Source organism: Cyprinodon tularosa, unplaced genomic scaffold (assembly GCF_016077235.1).
Source record: "Cyprinodon tularosa strain WSP-4 unplaced genomic scaffold, ASM1607723v1 ctg237, whole genome shotgun sequence".
In the NCBI taxonomy this organism is placed as follows: Eukaryota; Metazoa; Chordata; class Actinopteri; order Cyprinodontiformes; family Cyprinodontidae; genus Cyprinodon; species Cyprinodon tularosa.
Window position 1 is genome coordinate 137,919 of NW_024038885.1, and position 15,149 is coordinate 153,067.

Below are 15,149 nucleotides of genomic sequence, written 5' to 3' on the forward strand. Positions count from 1 at the left end.
GACAGCGGTGACTAATAATGAAGATGCCGCAGGCACCGCACAGTTATGTGACTAATGCCATGCAAAAAGCAGTGACCATCTGTCTAAACCATCAGTTAAATGAGTTTGCAATAAAGTCCAATATATAGTCTCCCTTTAATAGTGATTGAGGGATTTAGGAGTTATGGCGGACGTTCAGGCACACTAAGTTTGTATGAGCTATGAGAACAGCAACTTTTAAACAGAGCATGCATGAGGAGAAACTGACTTGCATTTCTTGAAGAGGGCGGGTCTTTTAAAAATTTGCGAAAACCCTCCATAATACCATATCACATAAAAAAATCACTTGAATTGCAAGAAGCAAAAGAGAAATGGGGTGCATGGTTGTGTGAGGAAAGCATTTTCTATGCCAAGCAGCGCAAGATTACGTTATACCCCTGGGCCTTGCATTTAATTTTGCCAGTTCCTTAGAATCACCTATCGACAATGCTAGAGTATGACAACCTAAAGTTGCCAAATTAGCTGTAAATCCTTACAGCATCTCCTCATATTACTCAGATGTTTCTGTACAGCTTTGCACTTGGGCACTGTTGGGCTATTGGGCTCTGTTTGGCATCAAGAAAATTATTCTTATTGCCACGTCGCCAGACAGGACACTGTAAAACAAAACAAAAATTGCCAAAAGTATCAGTAAAGCTCCCTCAGCAATGTCTTACCATCATTTAGGTTTAGTCAGTTAAAAACACTTCCATCGATGATTCTTACTTGGAAATAAATAAGGCTGTAGAAAACTCTGATATTTCAATGAGAAATGCCAGAGGAACATGTAGCGCAGTGATTTAAAAAATGTTGATCTCTAAGCCATTCTTGGCCGCCCAACCTTCATCTCCAAACATGCAAATACACAATAAACTTTGGCCAGCTTCATGCTGCTGCTGTTTGTTGTGTGTTCAAAAGGATGGCTACTTAGGAGGCCTGTGATGTTTCACAGAGGAGGATGTGCACGACTGTGATTGTCTGCTTGTGTTTGTACTCTGAGAACCTCTGAACCCTTCACCTCCTGCTCGGAGAGTCATCCTAGCTGAACAAGTCGTGCAGTCGCAACTATGTTTGAGCCGTGCGGCACATGTCAGTTTGCATGAGGGCTGGATTGCTCTTTATTGACATGAGTTACTGATTACATGCGATTTTATAATTTTGAGATAAGACTTGGGCTTTAAGTGGGGAATCTTGCCAGCTACAACAAGCCATCAGCTGGGATCCTTCACACTGGGCCATCACCACTTAAGGTAAATACTCATAAAATACTTGCCTTTATTTTTATTTCCCTATCTCTTGATTAGGATCTGCTGATTTTTTATTAGTTTGGGTGTCTTCCTAATGTGTTTTCAAAGTAAAATCCAGAAATTTTTAAACAAACTGATTGTTTAGTATAATTTTACACATTTTTGTTGGTACATCTGATATGCATTTTTTATTATAACAATAAAACACTAAAAAATTTAGACCCCTAGATAAGGTATTATCAATGTGTCTCTCTCAAGAAAAAAATATAAATCTTATAAATGTTTGCATCTTAACACCTAAAAAATAGATATTCTCCAATGCTATCGGTGTGAGAAAATAATGTAATAATTTTGTCATTTTTGTTACACAACATAATAGAATTGCTTTATATAATCTTTTAAGGCAAATAAGTCTAATGTTGAATTCGATTATTGCTGTCTCTTTGCAGGACTTTTGGAATCCTTGTTTTTTTTTTCTCTTTATTCTCCTCCCAGTTGACCAAGCAACAGCATCATGAGTGTAGAGTCCAAAAAAACACGTGAGGCATGTTGCTCCAAACTCAAGGTCAGTGTAGTCCCAACTTTTGCCTACATTACAACATGTTGGACTTTCAATGAAGATACCAAGGTCTTACCTTTGCCATAATTAAAGCAGCAATACTTTTTTTTTTTTTTTTTTTACAAGCGAAGGGTTAAAACCTATTTTAATCTTTTATTTGTAAAAGATTAAAACTTATTTTGCTGTAACTGATATTTATAATATAAACTTTAGGAGATTTTTTATATATTTATTTTTTAAGTAAATGAAGGTCAGGATTACTATTTATATTACTTTCCCTGTAATTTATATGTGTACTGCACATAATTAAATGTGGCTCTATTTATCAAGATGATATCAGGGTCTACTGTAGCACATGACCACTGTTTGTGTCCATTAAATATTGCATGTAAAATATAAAAGCCTGGCCTGAAAGGTTGGGCAATGATTTCAAAAGGAAACAGATTTGGTTTCCTTGTGTTGATAATGTCCACAATCTGCAATTATGTGGCTAATTCCAGAGTTATTTAATCACTGTTGTTTTCTATATATCCTCATAAAGTATTGCTTTCAGTAACATAAGGTTGTATTTATAAACTAATTAAAAAAGGATAGCTTTGTAAACAAACCATATTCTCCCTTTCCATTAATCATCGTACTGGGTAATGCTTAATCTCTTCATTCAGTTTGGTGTCATGACAAAGCAAGCAGACATTTTTGTATGTTACCCAATGACCTAACATGAACAGCTTCACAAATACCTGTTATCTGCTTTTAAAAAATATACTTTCATCAACCTTCAATATATTATAGGAAATGCTTTTTACACCAAACCCTGTTTAATAGTTTGAAGAACAGACTGAGGAAGATCGGCAATCCAGGATTGTTGCTGATTGATGTTCCCTATTTTTTTGCACATTGTAGGAAATTTTCCTGTTTTTGCCAAATATTAACAGGTGTTAACAAGAAGTTATTATTGTTCAAAGTAATTAATGAAACAGCAAGGTCCTGAGGGCGCCATCTTGGAATCACTAACTATTTAAATAAACACTCTCTGTTGACACACTTCTGGGAGTCTATAATGCAGCATAATAAATATGTGATTTATAGCCTCTCAATAAGTAATTATTATGAAATGCAAAGGCCTACACCAATGACAAACTTTCTTCTATACAGCTAATAGAATAAGTTTTATCAATAGAATTTTCTGAATATAATCAATGATTCTAAACTTCATAGTTGCGAGTATCCCTTATCTACTATACCATGCATATGTTAAACAATCTGCAATGACTATCTCCTTTTAAGCACGTGTTTAAGACTGTGTGTGTGTATCTGGCTAAAGGTTGCAGGGTTGCTCAAACTGCTGCTTGTCGACCTTTTGTCAGTTGGGTCTCGTGACAAAAGGTCCTTACTAAAACAAGGGGTGTGTTATAAGTTGGTGTATCCGGTGGAACATGAGCTGCATGTAAGACAACATGCTCTGTGCAGTGTTGTTACAACACACGCCGCATAGGGGACAATGGATCTGAAGAAGAGTGGGACCCAGTATTTGTATTAGACTTAGACTTAGACTTAGACTTCTTTATTTGTCATTTTGTATGCACAGGGTGCATACAGAACGAAATTGCGTTACATACAGCTTATGAACGTTGCATTGATATTTCAAATGGCACGAGTTATAGAAAAATACAAAAAGTGCAGCAGTGGTCAAAGTGTGAACAGTGCAGAGGATAAGAGACAGTGTGCATTATTATTTGAAGTAGTATATTTTTTTTTCATCTAAAGGGGATAGTTGGTTGAATTGTATAAAAAATGGGGCATGTTCAACAAAATGGCTTACATGACATTCAAGAACATGTCTTGCATAACACCACTGTTCAACAGAATAGACATTGAAAACAACCCCCACAGACAAAAAGGACACTTTGCTTACTTGTCCTGTACCTAAACAGAGGCTTTGCTAATGCTAATGTATGAGTACCTTGCACGTGTTTTACTTCCCAAGATCTTGAGAAAGTATTTCTGTTGTGGAAACTCACTTATGAAGGGAAAGGAGCTGCAATTTTTCCATATTTTGTGTTCTTTTTGAAAAAGGAGTAGTGAAAAAGTGAGCAGACTGACTGAGTTAATCTTCAAGAAGTACAAGCAACTGAGTTCCCTCTTAAGAGGCAAAAACCCAAACAAACCGATGACAAGGTTACCAGCTTTTTTCTCTTCAAATGTTGGCAAATAATGGAGTGTCTATAGATGCTTTTGTCACTTTCATACTTTCGTACTTTACTTACTTCTGGTAGCATGTGATTCCTGGAGTTGGAATGTGACTATCTGATCATGGATTCTTGTTAACAAGACCCTAACGGATACCTATTATTCTGCACTATTGCAATCCTCCATTTTCTTGCAACCTGGCTTAATGCATTGTTTGTGTTCTTGCAGCTTTTCCTGGTCTCTTTGGCATTTGTATATTTCTCCAAAGCTTTTGGTGGATCATACATGAAGAGCTCCATCACTCAAATTGAGAGACGGTTCGACATTCCCAGCTCTCTCATCGGGGTCATAGATGGCAGCTTCGAAATGGGTTTGTGAACTAGAGATGATCTATGCTTAAAATAGTAGTTTAAAACTAATCTTTTGAAGAATAATTGTTGACTTATTCCCTTCACAGGAAACTTGTTGGTCATCGCCTTTGTGAGCTACTTTGGTGCAAAGCTCCATCGTCCCAGGCTGATTGGTATCGGCTGTCTTTTAATGGCCATTGGATGCTACGTTGTTGCGCTGCCACATTTTTTACAGGGCCCGTTAGTATACATATTGTTTACTCCCTTTACATATTTTCTTAAAGTGTCTTGTTAGCAGTATTATTTATCAACCAGTAATAAAGCATTTATATGAGAGGAAATATGCAATATAAGATGCTCATAGTAGTAGTATGAGAGTTGAAGCACTTATAACCTAAGGTATTAGAACATGAAATAAGAAAATATGTATACAAATATATTTAAATCCATATTCTGAACTTTTTTTAGGTACAAATATGAAACCAGTATGTCCCACAATGCTAAAATCAACAGCACCGAAAGCATCTTGCCCTGTTTGTCCAACCACAGCCTGACAGAGAAAGATGAAACCCCTGATGTAGAAGCCATCAAAGGTAGCTATTTGAAGGTTCATCCCCACTAATTTGAGATTCAATCATAAACCTGCCACACGAAAAAAAAAAAAAAAAATATTTAAGGATATATATAACAAAAAAATTGTCAATTTTTAAATACATATATATGTATATATTCTTACTTCCCCTCAGCTTGTGAGAAGACAACTGGCTCGTCCATGTGGATCTATGTTTTCCTTGGAAACATGCTTCGTGGAATTGGAGAGACTCCTATCATGCCTTTGGGAGTATCCTATCTGGATGACTTTTCTAGACAGGAAAACACCCCTTTCTATTTGGGTTTGTTGTTGTTATTTATCTCATGCTTTGGCTCAGTATTTTACATAATATTGACATGTTTTATTTTCTGAAATATTCCTACGGAATTGCAACATTGTCATAGATCTTCACTGCCAACATTTTTTTCCGAAGTTATTTCTTACATAAATATATCCCTTGTTCTATTTAAATGTATTTGTTTTTTATGCAAACTAATGAAAAACTCACATCTCCTTTAATGATTTCCTCTTATTTTCTTTTCTGTGCTAGCCTGCATCCATACAACAGGTATGTTAGGACCTATGCTTGGCTTCATGTTGGGGTCCTTCCTTGCCAAGACCTATGTGGACATTGGATTTGTTGATTTAGGTAGGAGATTTTTCATTCAGAAAACAAAGAGTCACATTTGAAAAAATATGCAATTCAAAACTGTTTTTTTTCTATTCACCAAAAAATTGCAAACTGTAATTGGTTGCTGTTGTTTGCCAGTATAACCATTAAAAGAAAGCGCAGGATCTACCAATAAACATTTTAGTATATTAATGATATATATTCAGTCGTCAGACACTTATAAACATTTTGTCGCTTCAAAAACTTCTCTAATGGCATTTTAACACTCTTGAGCATTCTTGTTGGTGTGCCAAAGAGCACAAAAACAACCGATTAGTGGAAGCTGTCAGTCAGGATTTCGGATCAAAATGGGTCTGTATGCTGTGCCTTGAATTGGCGCTTATTAACCAGACATGCAACGTTGATAGAGAATCAGTGTTTTGTATTTATTATACCTCTAACTTATAGGTCTGATGTGTGTTTTGTGGGGTGCTGATAAAAGATGTATAATTTTAGCATGTTTAGCTAGACTTAGAGTATCTTTTACGTATAAATTACATTAATCCCTAACAGTTAATAGATTATATATGAATATATTCATTATTCATACATTATATTTTTATCTTTTATGACTAGTCTTGCTGTAGTTAGCAGTCACTGAATGGTATCAGTAACTTAACCCACTATTAGCGACATAGATTACGAATTAAGCATTTTATTGCTAAGTTAAAGAGTTTTTAAAGGTTATGGTAGCAAAACAAGGCGTTAATGTATTTATTATCATTTTGTGCATTGAAACGATAGAAACATCACAATAGATAATGGTTTTCGGTCATTTTGATGCTTTGGAACTTATATTTTTAAGTACCCACTTTTTTAGATACTAAAATTAGCCATTCTTTCATGGATGTTTCATGCTAATCATGTACAAGTTTAGAAATTATACATATACTTTTAAATACTAACTTTTAAGGCAAATAGATGATTCATGTATCGAGCACACACAAAGAAATTTTTAATTATTTCAATAACAGCAAAGGAAAGAGATTTTTATGTTCTAATAAAAAAAATAAGTAAGCTATAATTATTGTATAAACTGCCCCATTATTTATAACTTTTTTATCAAATAGTAACTGTTTGTGTTTCAAAAGAGTATATGGTTGCTAAATAGAAACAGTTTTGAAAAAAATGCCATATGCTGGTATAAAATCAAATTATTAACTTGAAAAATGTAAAAATGAGAAATAAGGAAGGATCCAACAGGTATTTATTATTACGCGCTATCAACTAACAATATGTAAAAGTACAATTTCTACCCAGTCACACATGACATTTTGATGTAAAGAAACTTTCAATATTCCAAGAATACACATATAAGGAGTTTCCCCATTTTTTTGGTCATTTTTTTATGGAAATTACAAAATTTTAAATTTCTTATACAAAACAATCCAACTTAGAAAATGTTCAACTCAATATCCTAACAGTGATTCTTCTGCCTTTTTCCCCCAGACAGCATCACTATTACCTACAAGGACTCTCGCTGGGTGGGAGCCTGGTGGTTGGGCTTCATTGTGACTGGCACAGTGATTTTGCTGTCAAGTATCCCATTCTTTTTTCTGCCTAAATCCCTGCCTAAGCAGGCGGTAAAAAACAAGAAAAATAAAAGCACAGAGTTAACCGCTGGATCAGAACAGGATACTTTCCTGCCAGATGAGGCCCATAATGATCAGGAAAAAGAGAAGACAGTCACGTTTCAGGAAATGGTTAAAGGTAACCCAATATTTGGATAAACAAAGAAGCTATAAATAAATAAATAAATAAATAAATAAGAGATAGAAGTATTGAATTCATGCATTCTTATTTCCCAGATTTCATCCCGTCGTTAAAGAGACTCTTCAGGAACAGCATCTACGTAATGATGATTCTCACCTATCTGGTTGTAGTCAACGGCTTCATTGGCATGATCACCTTCAAACCTAAATTCATGGAGCAAATCTACGGCCAGGCGGCATCCAGAGCAATTTTTCTCATAGGTACACTGCCCAGCCCTCCCTCATTCGCTCCACGTTTACTGCAACTGGAACAATGATGTTATTAAAGGGAAGTGTGATTGTGTGTGATAAAACCCACTCAAGAATGTAGGCACTTAATGACCCACTGTGAAATCTCCCTTTGTGCAAATGTTTGTCAAGTCTAGACGCTATATTCAGCTTTAAATGACTGTGCGGTTATCAAACGTTATTAACCCTTTGTTTTCTATATTAAGGAATAATTCTTCCAACCTATTAATACCTCCGTAAATTTTGCCATTCAGGAATAATGAACCTGCCTGCAGTCGCTTTGGGCATCATCACTGGCGGCGTTGTCATGAAAAAGTTCAACCTGGGTATTGTGGGTGCGGCCAGAATTTCCATCGTTGCATCTCTTGGATCCTTTTCCATGCTTCTCCTGCAGGGTTTCTTCCACTGTGACAATGCAGAGGTTGCTGGTTTGACTGTTGCCTATCAAGGGTGTGTGGCATAACACTACGCTCCATTATCACCTATGAACATTCTTAGAAATTAAGCTGAATTAAATTGAAATTTCACATGTCTGCCTTGCTCCAGTTATCCTGAAGTGTCCTATAATTACTCAACACTGTTGGCCCCATGCAATACTGGCTGCTCATGCTCACTGAAGCACTGGGATCCAGTGTGTGCCTATAATGGCATGACATATGCTTCACCCTGCCTGGCTGGATGTCAGACCGCCACTGGATCAGGAAAAGCAATGGTGAGTGTTTTTTTTCTTACCAAACAGTGCAAAAAAATCAAATCTAAATAAATAATTTTTTCTTAAAATAAGTGCATTTTGTCTTGAATTGCGATAGAAAGTGAGACACCACGCTACTGGACCAAGAGAATTTACATTCAAAATAAGAAAAAATACTTGCATTGTCGTATTTCAAGTGCACATTATCTATTATCTTACTTTAAGAGTAGAAAAATACCCATTCCATTAGCAAATTATCTTATTTATCTACTTAAATTAAAGTTAAATACACTTAATTTAAGAATTTTTCACTTATTTCTAGATCGCTTTTGCATTGAAGTTAAACGGTTTCCAGTGCTTGAACACAAAATGGCTGTTATCATCATTTTACACTTCTACCCATATATTGACTCCTCATCCTTACATGATACATGATACATTAGATGATTTGCTAATCAACTAAAGTGAAAGTCAACGTTAATGGTGTATTTCAGAAATTCACAAATAAGTAAACTGATTTAACTTTAATTTTCCCTTTTTGTAGCCAAAATAGATGTATCCACAAAAAAAAAAAAAAAAGGAAAAAAAACTTGCTGGTAACAATTCTGTTCTGCAGAGCGGCAAAGAATAAGCTGAAGGTAAAAGTGATTCTGAATCAGATCCCTTTTTCTTGTTCTCCAGGTGTTTCATAACTGTACCTGTGTGGGAACCTTTACGACTCCTGCTGCAAACATGTCTGTGGTGTTGGGCCAGTGTCCGAGAAAGAGTGATTGTGATTTCAAATTTAAAATCTACATGGCTTTGACAGTGGTAGGAGCCTTTATATCTGCTTGTGGTGGCACACCAGGATACATTGTACTGCTGAGGTAGGTTTCATTTATACTAGAAACAATATTCATTCCTATAAAAAAAAAAAAAAACTTAAATTGCACATTTAGTAATCTTCCTTAATGAAGACTGATAAACATATAAACATATTTCCATGGGGGTCAGGTTTTATAACCTATGAGTGTGTGCTCCTGAAATACAATACAAGGAAATAACAATGGGAAACAATGCAACATCTTATGCCAACTTTTTTTCCAGTCATTAAACCAGCTGTAAGCATGAAGATTCAACCAAAAGTATAATATTTAAATAAATTAGGAAAAAAAGAGACAGTACAAGGAAGGAAGAAATTTGGACACGTATTTATGATCAAAAACAAATTTTCCATCAAGAAAAACTAAGAACCAAGAAACCTATGCATAAATGTGTTCTGGAGAATTTTTGCAAACCTTTTAAAAGACCCGCCCTCTTAACTTTAAAAAAAAATGCACACGTACATTCCTGTACCTGCTCCCGAGAGGGAACGACAATTAAACGCGTGCCAGAGCTTTCGTGAGCCCATTTGTCCTCATGCACGCTCTGATTAAAAGTTGATGTTCTCAAAGCTTATACAAGCTTACAGTATCCAAAAGTCTGCCCTAATCTCTATATTAGTCAATCACTATATAGAGCATGGACTATATAGTGGACTTTATAGCGAGCTCTGTTAACTTACCGTTTGGATAGATGATTACTGCTATTTGTTCCCCGTTGGTCATGTAACTTTGCCTCCACTGCACAGTGCTTGCGCCATCTTTGTTATAAGTCACCGCTGTCGGGTAGTGACAACCTATGGGGACAGCAGGCTGCTGTGACAGCAAATCCCATAATGCTTTTTTCGGGGAGCTTTCCGCGCAAAGGATACATCCCGCGTATCTGGGATATATCTGCCTCTTCTGAGGCCTTTCTTTTCTTCGCAGACACTTTTTCTCTTACAACCATTGGCCATTGGCCAAGAACCACGATGAGAAAGGTGAGCTTCAATGACGCCCAAAAGTGTGCATGCACAGAAAAAGATAGCTAACTGGTTACTAGCACATAGGACGGCCTTACGTAAACATATCACCAGAATGATTGGCAGTTAGGAGGACCATTTATTTAGATGATCCACCTGGAAATAAAATCGCTCTCTACACCTTTAATCTTTAACATTCCTTAGCCTTTTAATGACAGTAATAAAAGGTTGAAATAACTCCAAATGAAAATAAAATTTGTGGAATTTTCTTAGTTTTGTCAAAAAGTGTCTATGTTTATTTGCTTAAATAGTCATTAAACAAACAGCCATTTCATAGGCTTGCTAGGCATGCTATCGTGATAAACTATACTGTACTACCCTGCCGTTTTATTCCAGATCCATTCATCCAGACCTGAAGTCATTGGCATTAGGAATGCAGACACTGATTGTAAGAACTCTGGGTGAGTACAAAAACTGCAGCAAGCCCATTTGTACTGATATTAACAATAATTAGCTTGATGAGAGTTATTTTTGTGCTTGTGCTTCCAGGTGGGATCCCTCCACCTATATACTTTGGAGCACTGATTGATCGGACATGTTTAAAGTGGGGCACTAAACAGTGCGGAGGACGGGGAGCATGCAGGCTTTATGATTCTAATGCGTTCAGGTAAAAAACAGACTTATTCCAAATAATCCATTGTTTAAAAAAAAGGAAGTCAAATGTCCAACTAGTGATTTTTCAAACATACTTTACTTTCAGGATGACCTTTTTGGGTTTGGTAACTGGACTCTACTTCTTTGCCAATGTGTTGTGGGGATTCCTCTATGTCAAAATTGTCAAGAGACAGAAGAAGTTAGCGCTGAGGGAGCAGGCCAAAGAAAATGGAGTGGAGTATAACACACTGACCAAAGGACATGCAAACATTACCATTGATAAAAACAAGAAAGAGGAAAATAAGGAGAGCTCTATTTAAGTTATATATTTAAAAGGGCGATTTTGTTGTGTAAAGAAGTTGAAACCTTGTTTACTTTGTTCATTCTCAAACTGGACCAGACATGATAAGGTACAGTTTTAGCACTGTTTGGTCTTGTAGCAGCACACCTCTGTCTTTTTCTCTCTTATTAAATGTCATTAGTGTTTATGTGCAAATGTTAGTTACACACTCTTTAAAGGTCATAAACTAGGACTAAAGTAATTATATCATATTAAAAAGATAAGGGTTCTTAGTCTGAACAGGCAAAGTAGCCTGATTAGGAGCCTAAACTCGACTCACTTTTTATTGAGTTCAGTTTAAAGAACAAAATACATTTGGAAAAAGAGTTTAGATGCTATTAAAGCTGAAATGCGCATGCTGTTGGATATTGTAAAATAATTTAGCTCATTGTAGTTCAAAGAATTTGGAAAACTCTACCCCTACAGTGATGTCTTTTTTTTTTTTTTAGCTTTTTGACACATTTAAATATATCAGATCTTAAAACAAACTACAATTTTAGACAAAAATGATTTTAATAAATATGAAAAAGGCTTAAAATCAAGAAAGTTTTGAACGGTCTTTTTTCTAATCCATAATCCACTGGACTTTGTTTTCAAGTTTGAAGACGTTTCGCTTCCCATCCAGGAATGTTTTTCGATTGAGTTTGAGGTTTTATACAATAGGCCAACAAAGCCTTGTTTTTGTTTTGAAAATGTGAAAATTGAAGCAGACGAAGGGGTCCACCCATTTGGAATGGAGGTCATTTGGCATCTTTTCTTAGACTGCAATACGCCATACCCATCTAAGTGCTTGAAAGGTCGGTCGTTAAAGGGGATTGTTGGCGTGGCTGAATAGGCAAGGTCTTCCACTCTCCTGTACAGGGGGTGGGGCTGCGATGATAACGGAAAGGGATTAACTCATCCATCCATCCATTATCTGACAAGCTTCTCCCAATGTGGGTCGCAAGGGGTGCTGGTGCCTATCTCCAGCTGTCAATGGGCGAGAGGCGGGGTACACCCTGGACAGGTCGCCAGTCCATCGCAGCGCAGGGATTAACTCAATAGCTGCATTGTAGGTTTTTGAAAGCTTGAACCTGAGTCCACCCCCTTTGTCTAAGATTGGTTTTTCTTTCTTAACATAGATCGCTTCCTTCACGCCCCTCTCAAACCACCTATTTTCTTCAACCAAAATGTGTCCATAAGGTGTAGATCAGGGGTGCTCAAGTCCAGTCCTCAACAGCTACCAGATGCATCTCTTCTCTAACACACCTAATTCGAAAGGCTTAATCCCCTCATTTAGCCCAGCAGAGGCATGGTAATGAGCCACTCATTTGATTCAGGTGAGTTAAAAATGGGGTGCATCAAAAAGTTGCAGGATAGTAGCTCTTGAGGACTGGACTTGAGCACCCCTGATGTAGATTTACTGCAGAGTCTTGTCCATAGGAGGTAGCTCTTCTGTTTTGGGTCATGCATCTGTGGAGGTTGTTTGGTTTCTCCAATATTAAAATCAGAGAAATTCCTCACTGTATTGAACTGCATACACCATCAGCTCATATTTGGTTTGGGGGTTTTGTCCATTGGATGGACATGCCTCTGTCTAAGGGTGCTGTTTGATTTGAAATGTACTGGGATTTTGTGTTTGGAGAAAATCCTTAATTTGATTAATTTGATCTTCTCCATAGCCATATGAGATATTGCAGTCTAAACAACCCCAAAAAAAAGGCTTTGTTGGGCTACTGTATAAAACTTCGAACTCAATGCCATCCCTGACATTTTGAATTGAAAAGGCTTTCTGGATGGGAAGCGGAACGTCTTTAAACTTGGAAACAAAGTCCAGTGGATTATTTTTAATTTTCTTTTTTTTTTTGGATTGACTATGACCTGGATGAAGAACATTCACCAGCATATTGCTATTTTAGCTATCTTTATTTGGGAACTGAGTTTTACCAAGCAGCTGTGACAAAAGAGGTCAATTCAGATAGGACTTAATAACATGTTTTTCAAAAGAAAAACTTTCTTAATCAAATTTTACCTAAAATAATTTTATTGCAATTATTCCTGTTAGTTAGGACTTAAGTTAAGCGTTGCTTGGGGGCGGTTATTAATATGTAACAGTCATGTCATAGGTTTTTTAATCTCACATCCTGAAACATTTTTTACAAGCTAACATATCTAAGAATTGGCTAAGATAAGATAAAACTCCTTTATTACCCAAGAGTGGGGAAATTCAGATGTGACAGTGGCAAAAACAAGTGAACAGCAGACACAAGACAAAATACTATGAAAAGAATATTTTGAAAGTTAAACTGTACAACAGAAAAAAGAGAAATGTTCAATTTAAATAAAAAAAAGGAAGAAAAGATAAAATTAGTAAAGAGTTGTTCTATTTTCAAATAATAAAATGACCTCTGACCCTCAGCAATACTTTACAATGTAATGGTAATAATTCATAAAATACAGCTTTTTGTTACATCATTTCACTTTATGTCCAAGCAGCAGCTGCCAAGTTACCATGTGAATTACAAGTGTTGTAAAGTTTATGCAGCCACCGGTGTTGAGCTTAACGTTTTTGTATTTCACTTTTGTACTTTGAAGCAAGTGTAGCAACCATTCATTCAATTGACCTATTATTCACTGTTAATAGTTTGCATTTATATAGGAGTTTATATGCTTTTTTGTTTTACTATGTCATACATATTGCTTTTCTGTCCCTTTTTCCATTCTCTCTTCCAATGTTTGTATTGTTTGTACAGTTGATAAAACATTAAAGACAATTCTTCAATTATTTTGTGTTGAGTCATTACCAGCTTCTGCATGTCATAAGAAATACCCCATGGTAGGCCTATAAACAAGGACCAATGTTTGTAACAAGTTTATTACAAGTTGTTTTGTATTAGGATTGGTGGCTGCAAAAAAACAAAACAAATAATAATAAAAGATACTTCTTTGGAAAGCTATTGCTGTGGTACAATATTACACATAACACATTTTACATGTTGGTGATAGTATTGTAATGATCCTGGGAAGATTCTGTGGAAATTATTTCAAAAATTGCCAAAAGAAAACAACTCTATTTGCTTCCTGAAAACACAAAATACAATTTTGGATAGAGGGATAAAGACCTTCAACCTCTTATCAAAAAATAAATAGAAACTTTCTCAGAAATTATTAGAAACATATTATAAGCTATTTCAATGTCTTTCTAAAATGGAAGCAAACATAACAATGTTTATCTAGTTAACATATTTCAGCATCGTTTTATTCTTTTTATTTCTATTTATATGAATATTTCAGTTAAATGTAATTATATATATATATATATATCTAAATCGGACAAGGGTTTTAAAATATTATGGCCTTAGCTATGGATTTTGAAAAAAGAATCCTTTTTAAATAGACCTGGTTACTGGAAGGATGTATTTCATTGGGCTTTAAAGATTTGGATAGACTAGTCCAAAGAGATGTCTAAATAAAGGAAAGAAAACAAATAGTGTTGCAATGCACCTCTGTCTCCTGGAATCCCGTCTCACCTCTAACACATTTCAGCTTAGTGACTCCTAAGCTCTTTATCCTAATGTCCAGATTTTTACCAAAAAAATGGGCAAAAAGTTTCCAGGTAATAATTCATTGGGTTAATTTCTAAATTAATGTTTACATTTTGGCACTATTTCCCTTTTTTATCCTTTCTTCTGCTGCAATTATTGATTTTCTAAGTTTGGTTTTGGAACCTCACATTGAAGAACTATTTTACATAACCTGGCTTTGTCAACCTTGACCTTTTCTATGTTTATTTTGTGGTTTCCAAATAGTGCTCCCCTTGCTTTCATTGGAGCAGAAGCAGTCTTTGAGCATGGTATCTCACATACCCTTTGACCCTTGCTTCATTTGTTCAAGGATATTTCTAATTATTTTAAATACCTAGCTGATTGTCAGCTAATGTTGCAAAACAACCCAGTTAATTAAGTGTAAGGTTGAATATAACTAGTCCTTTTTCCCCCTTAATAATAACTCAACCAGCAGGTGGTGCTCTACGCTAG

At 35.8% G+C, this 15,149-nt stretch overlaps 1 protein-coding gene across 3 annotated transcripts; it reads left to right on the forward strand.

The window, feature by feature from the left end:
* The first annotated feature begins 1,058 nt into the window (after positions 1–1,058).
* On the forward strand, positions 1,059–11,123 carry LOC119784924 (solute carrier organic anion transporter family member 1C1-like). 3 transcript variants are annotated; one of them, XM_038287227.1, is made up of 15 exons: positions 1,061–1,268; positions 1,761–1,830; positions 4,243–4,384; positions 4,472–4,604; positions 4,833–4,957; positions 5,111–5,257; positions 5,507–5,605; positions 7,076–7,336; positions 7,435–7,599; positions 7,881–8,076; positions 8,173–8,338; positions 8,999–9,183; positions 10,536–10,600; positions 10,689–10,806; positions 10,900–11,123. In XM_038287227.1, the coding sequence occupies exons 2-15, from the start codon at positions 1,780–1,782 to the stop codon at positions 11,111–11,113; spliced, it is 2,067 nt and encodes a 688-aa protein (XP_038143155.1). In that variant the 5' UTR covers positions 1,061–1,268; positions 1,761–1,779; the 3' UTR covers positions 11,114–11,123. The 3 variants fall into 3 exon arrangements, with proteins under 3 accessions (XP_038143156.1, XP_038143155.1, XP_038143154.1); XM_038287226.1 differs by having other exon boundaries at positions 1,061–1,267; positions 1,713–1,830; XM_038287228.1 differs by lacking the exon at positions 10,900–11,123 and having other exon boundaries at positions 1,059–1,268; positions 1,715–1,830; positions 10,689–10,810.
* The last annotated feature ends 4,026 nt before the right edge of the window (positions 11,124–15,149 follow it).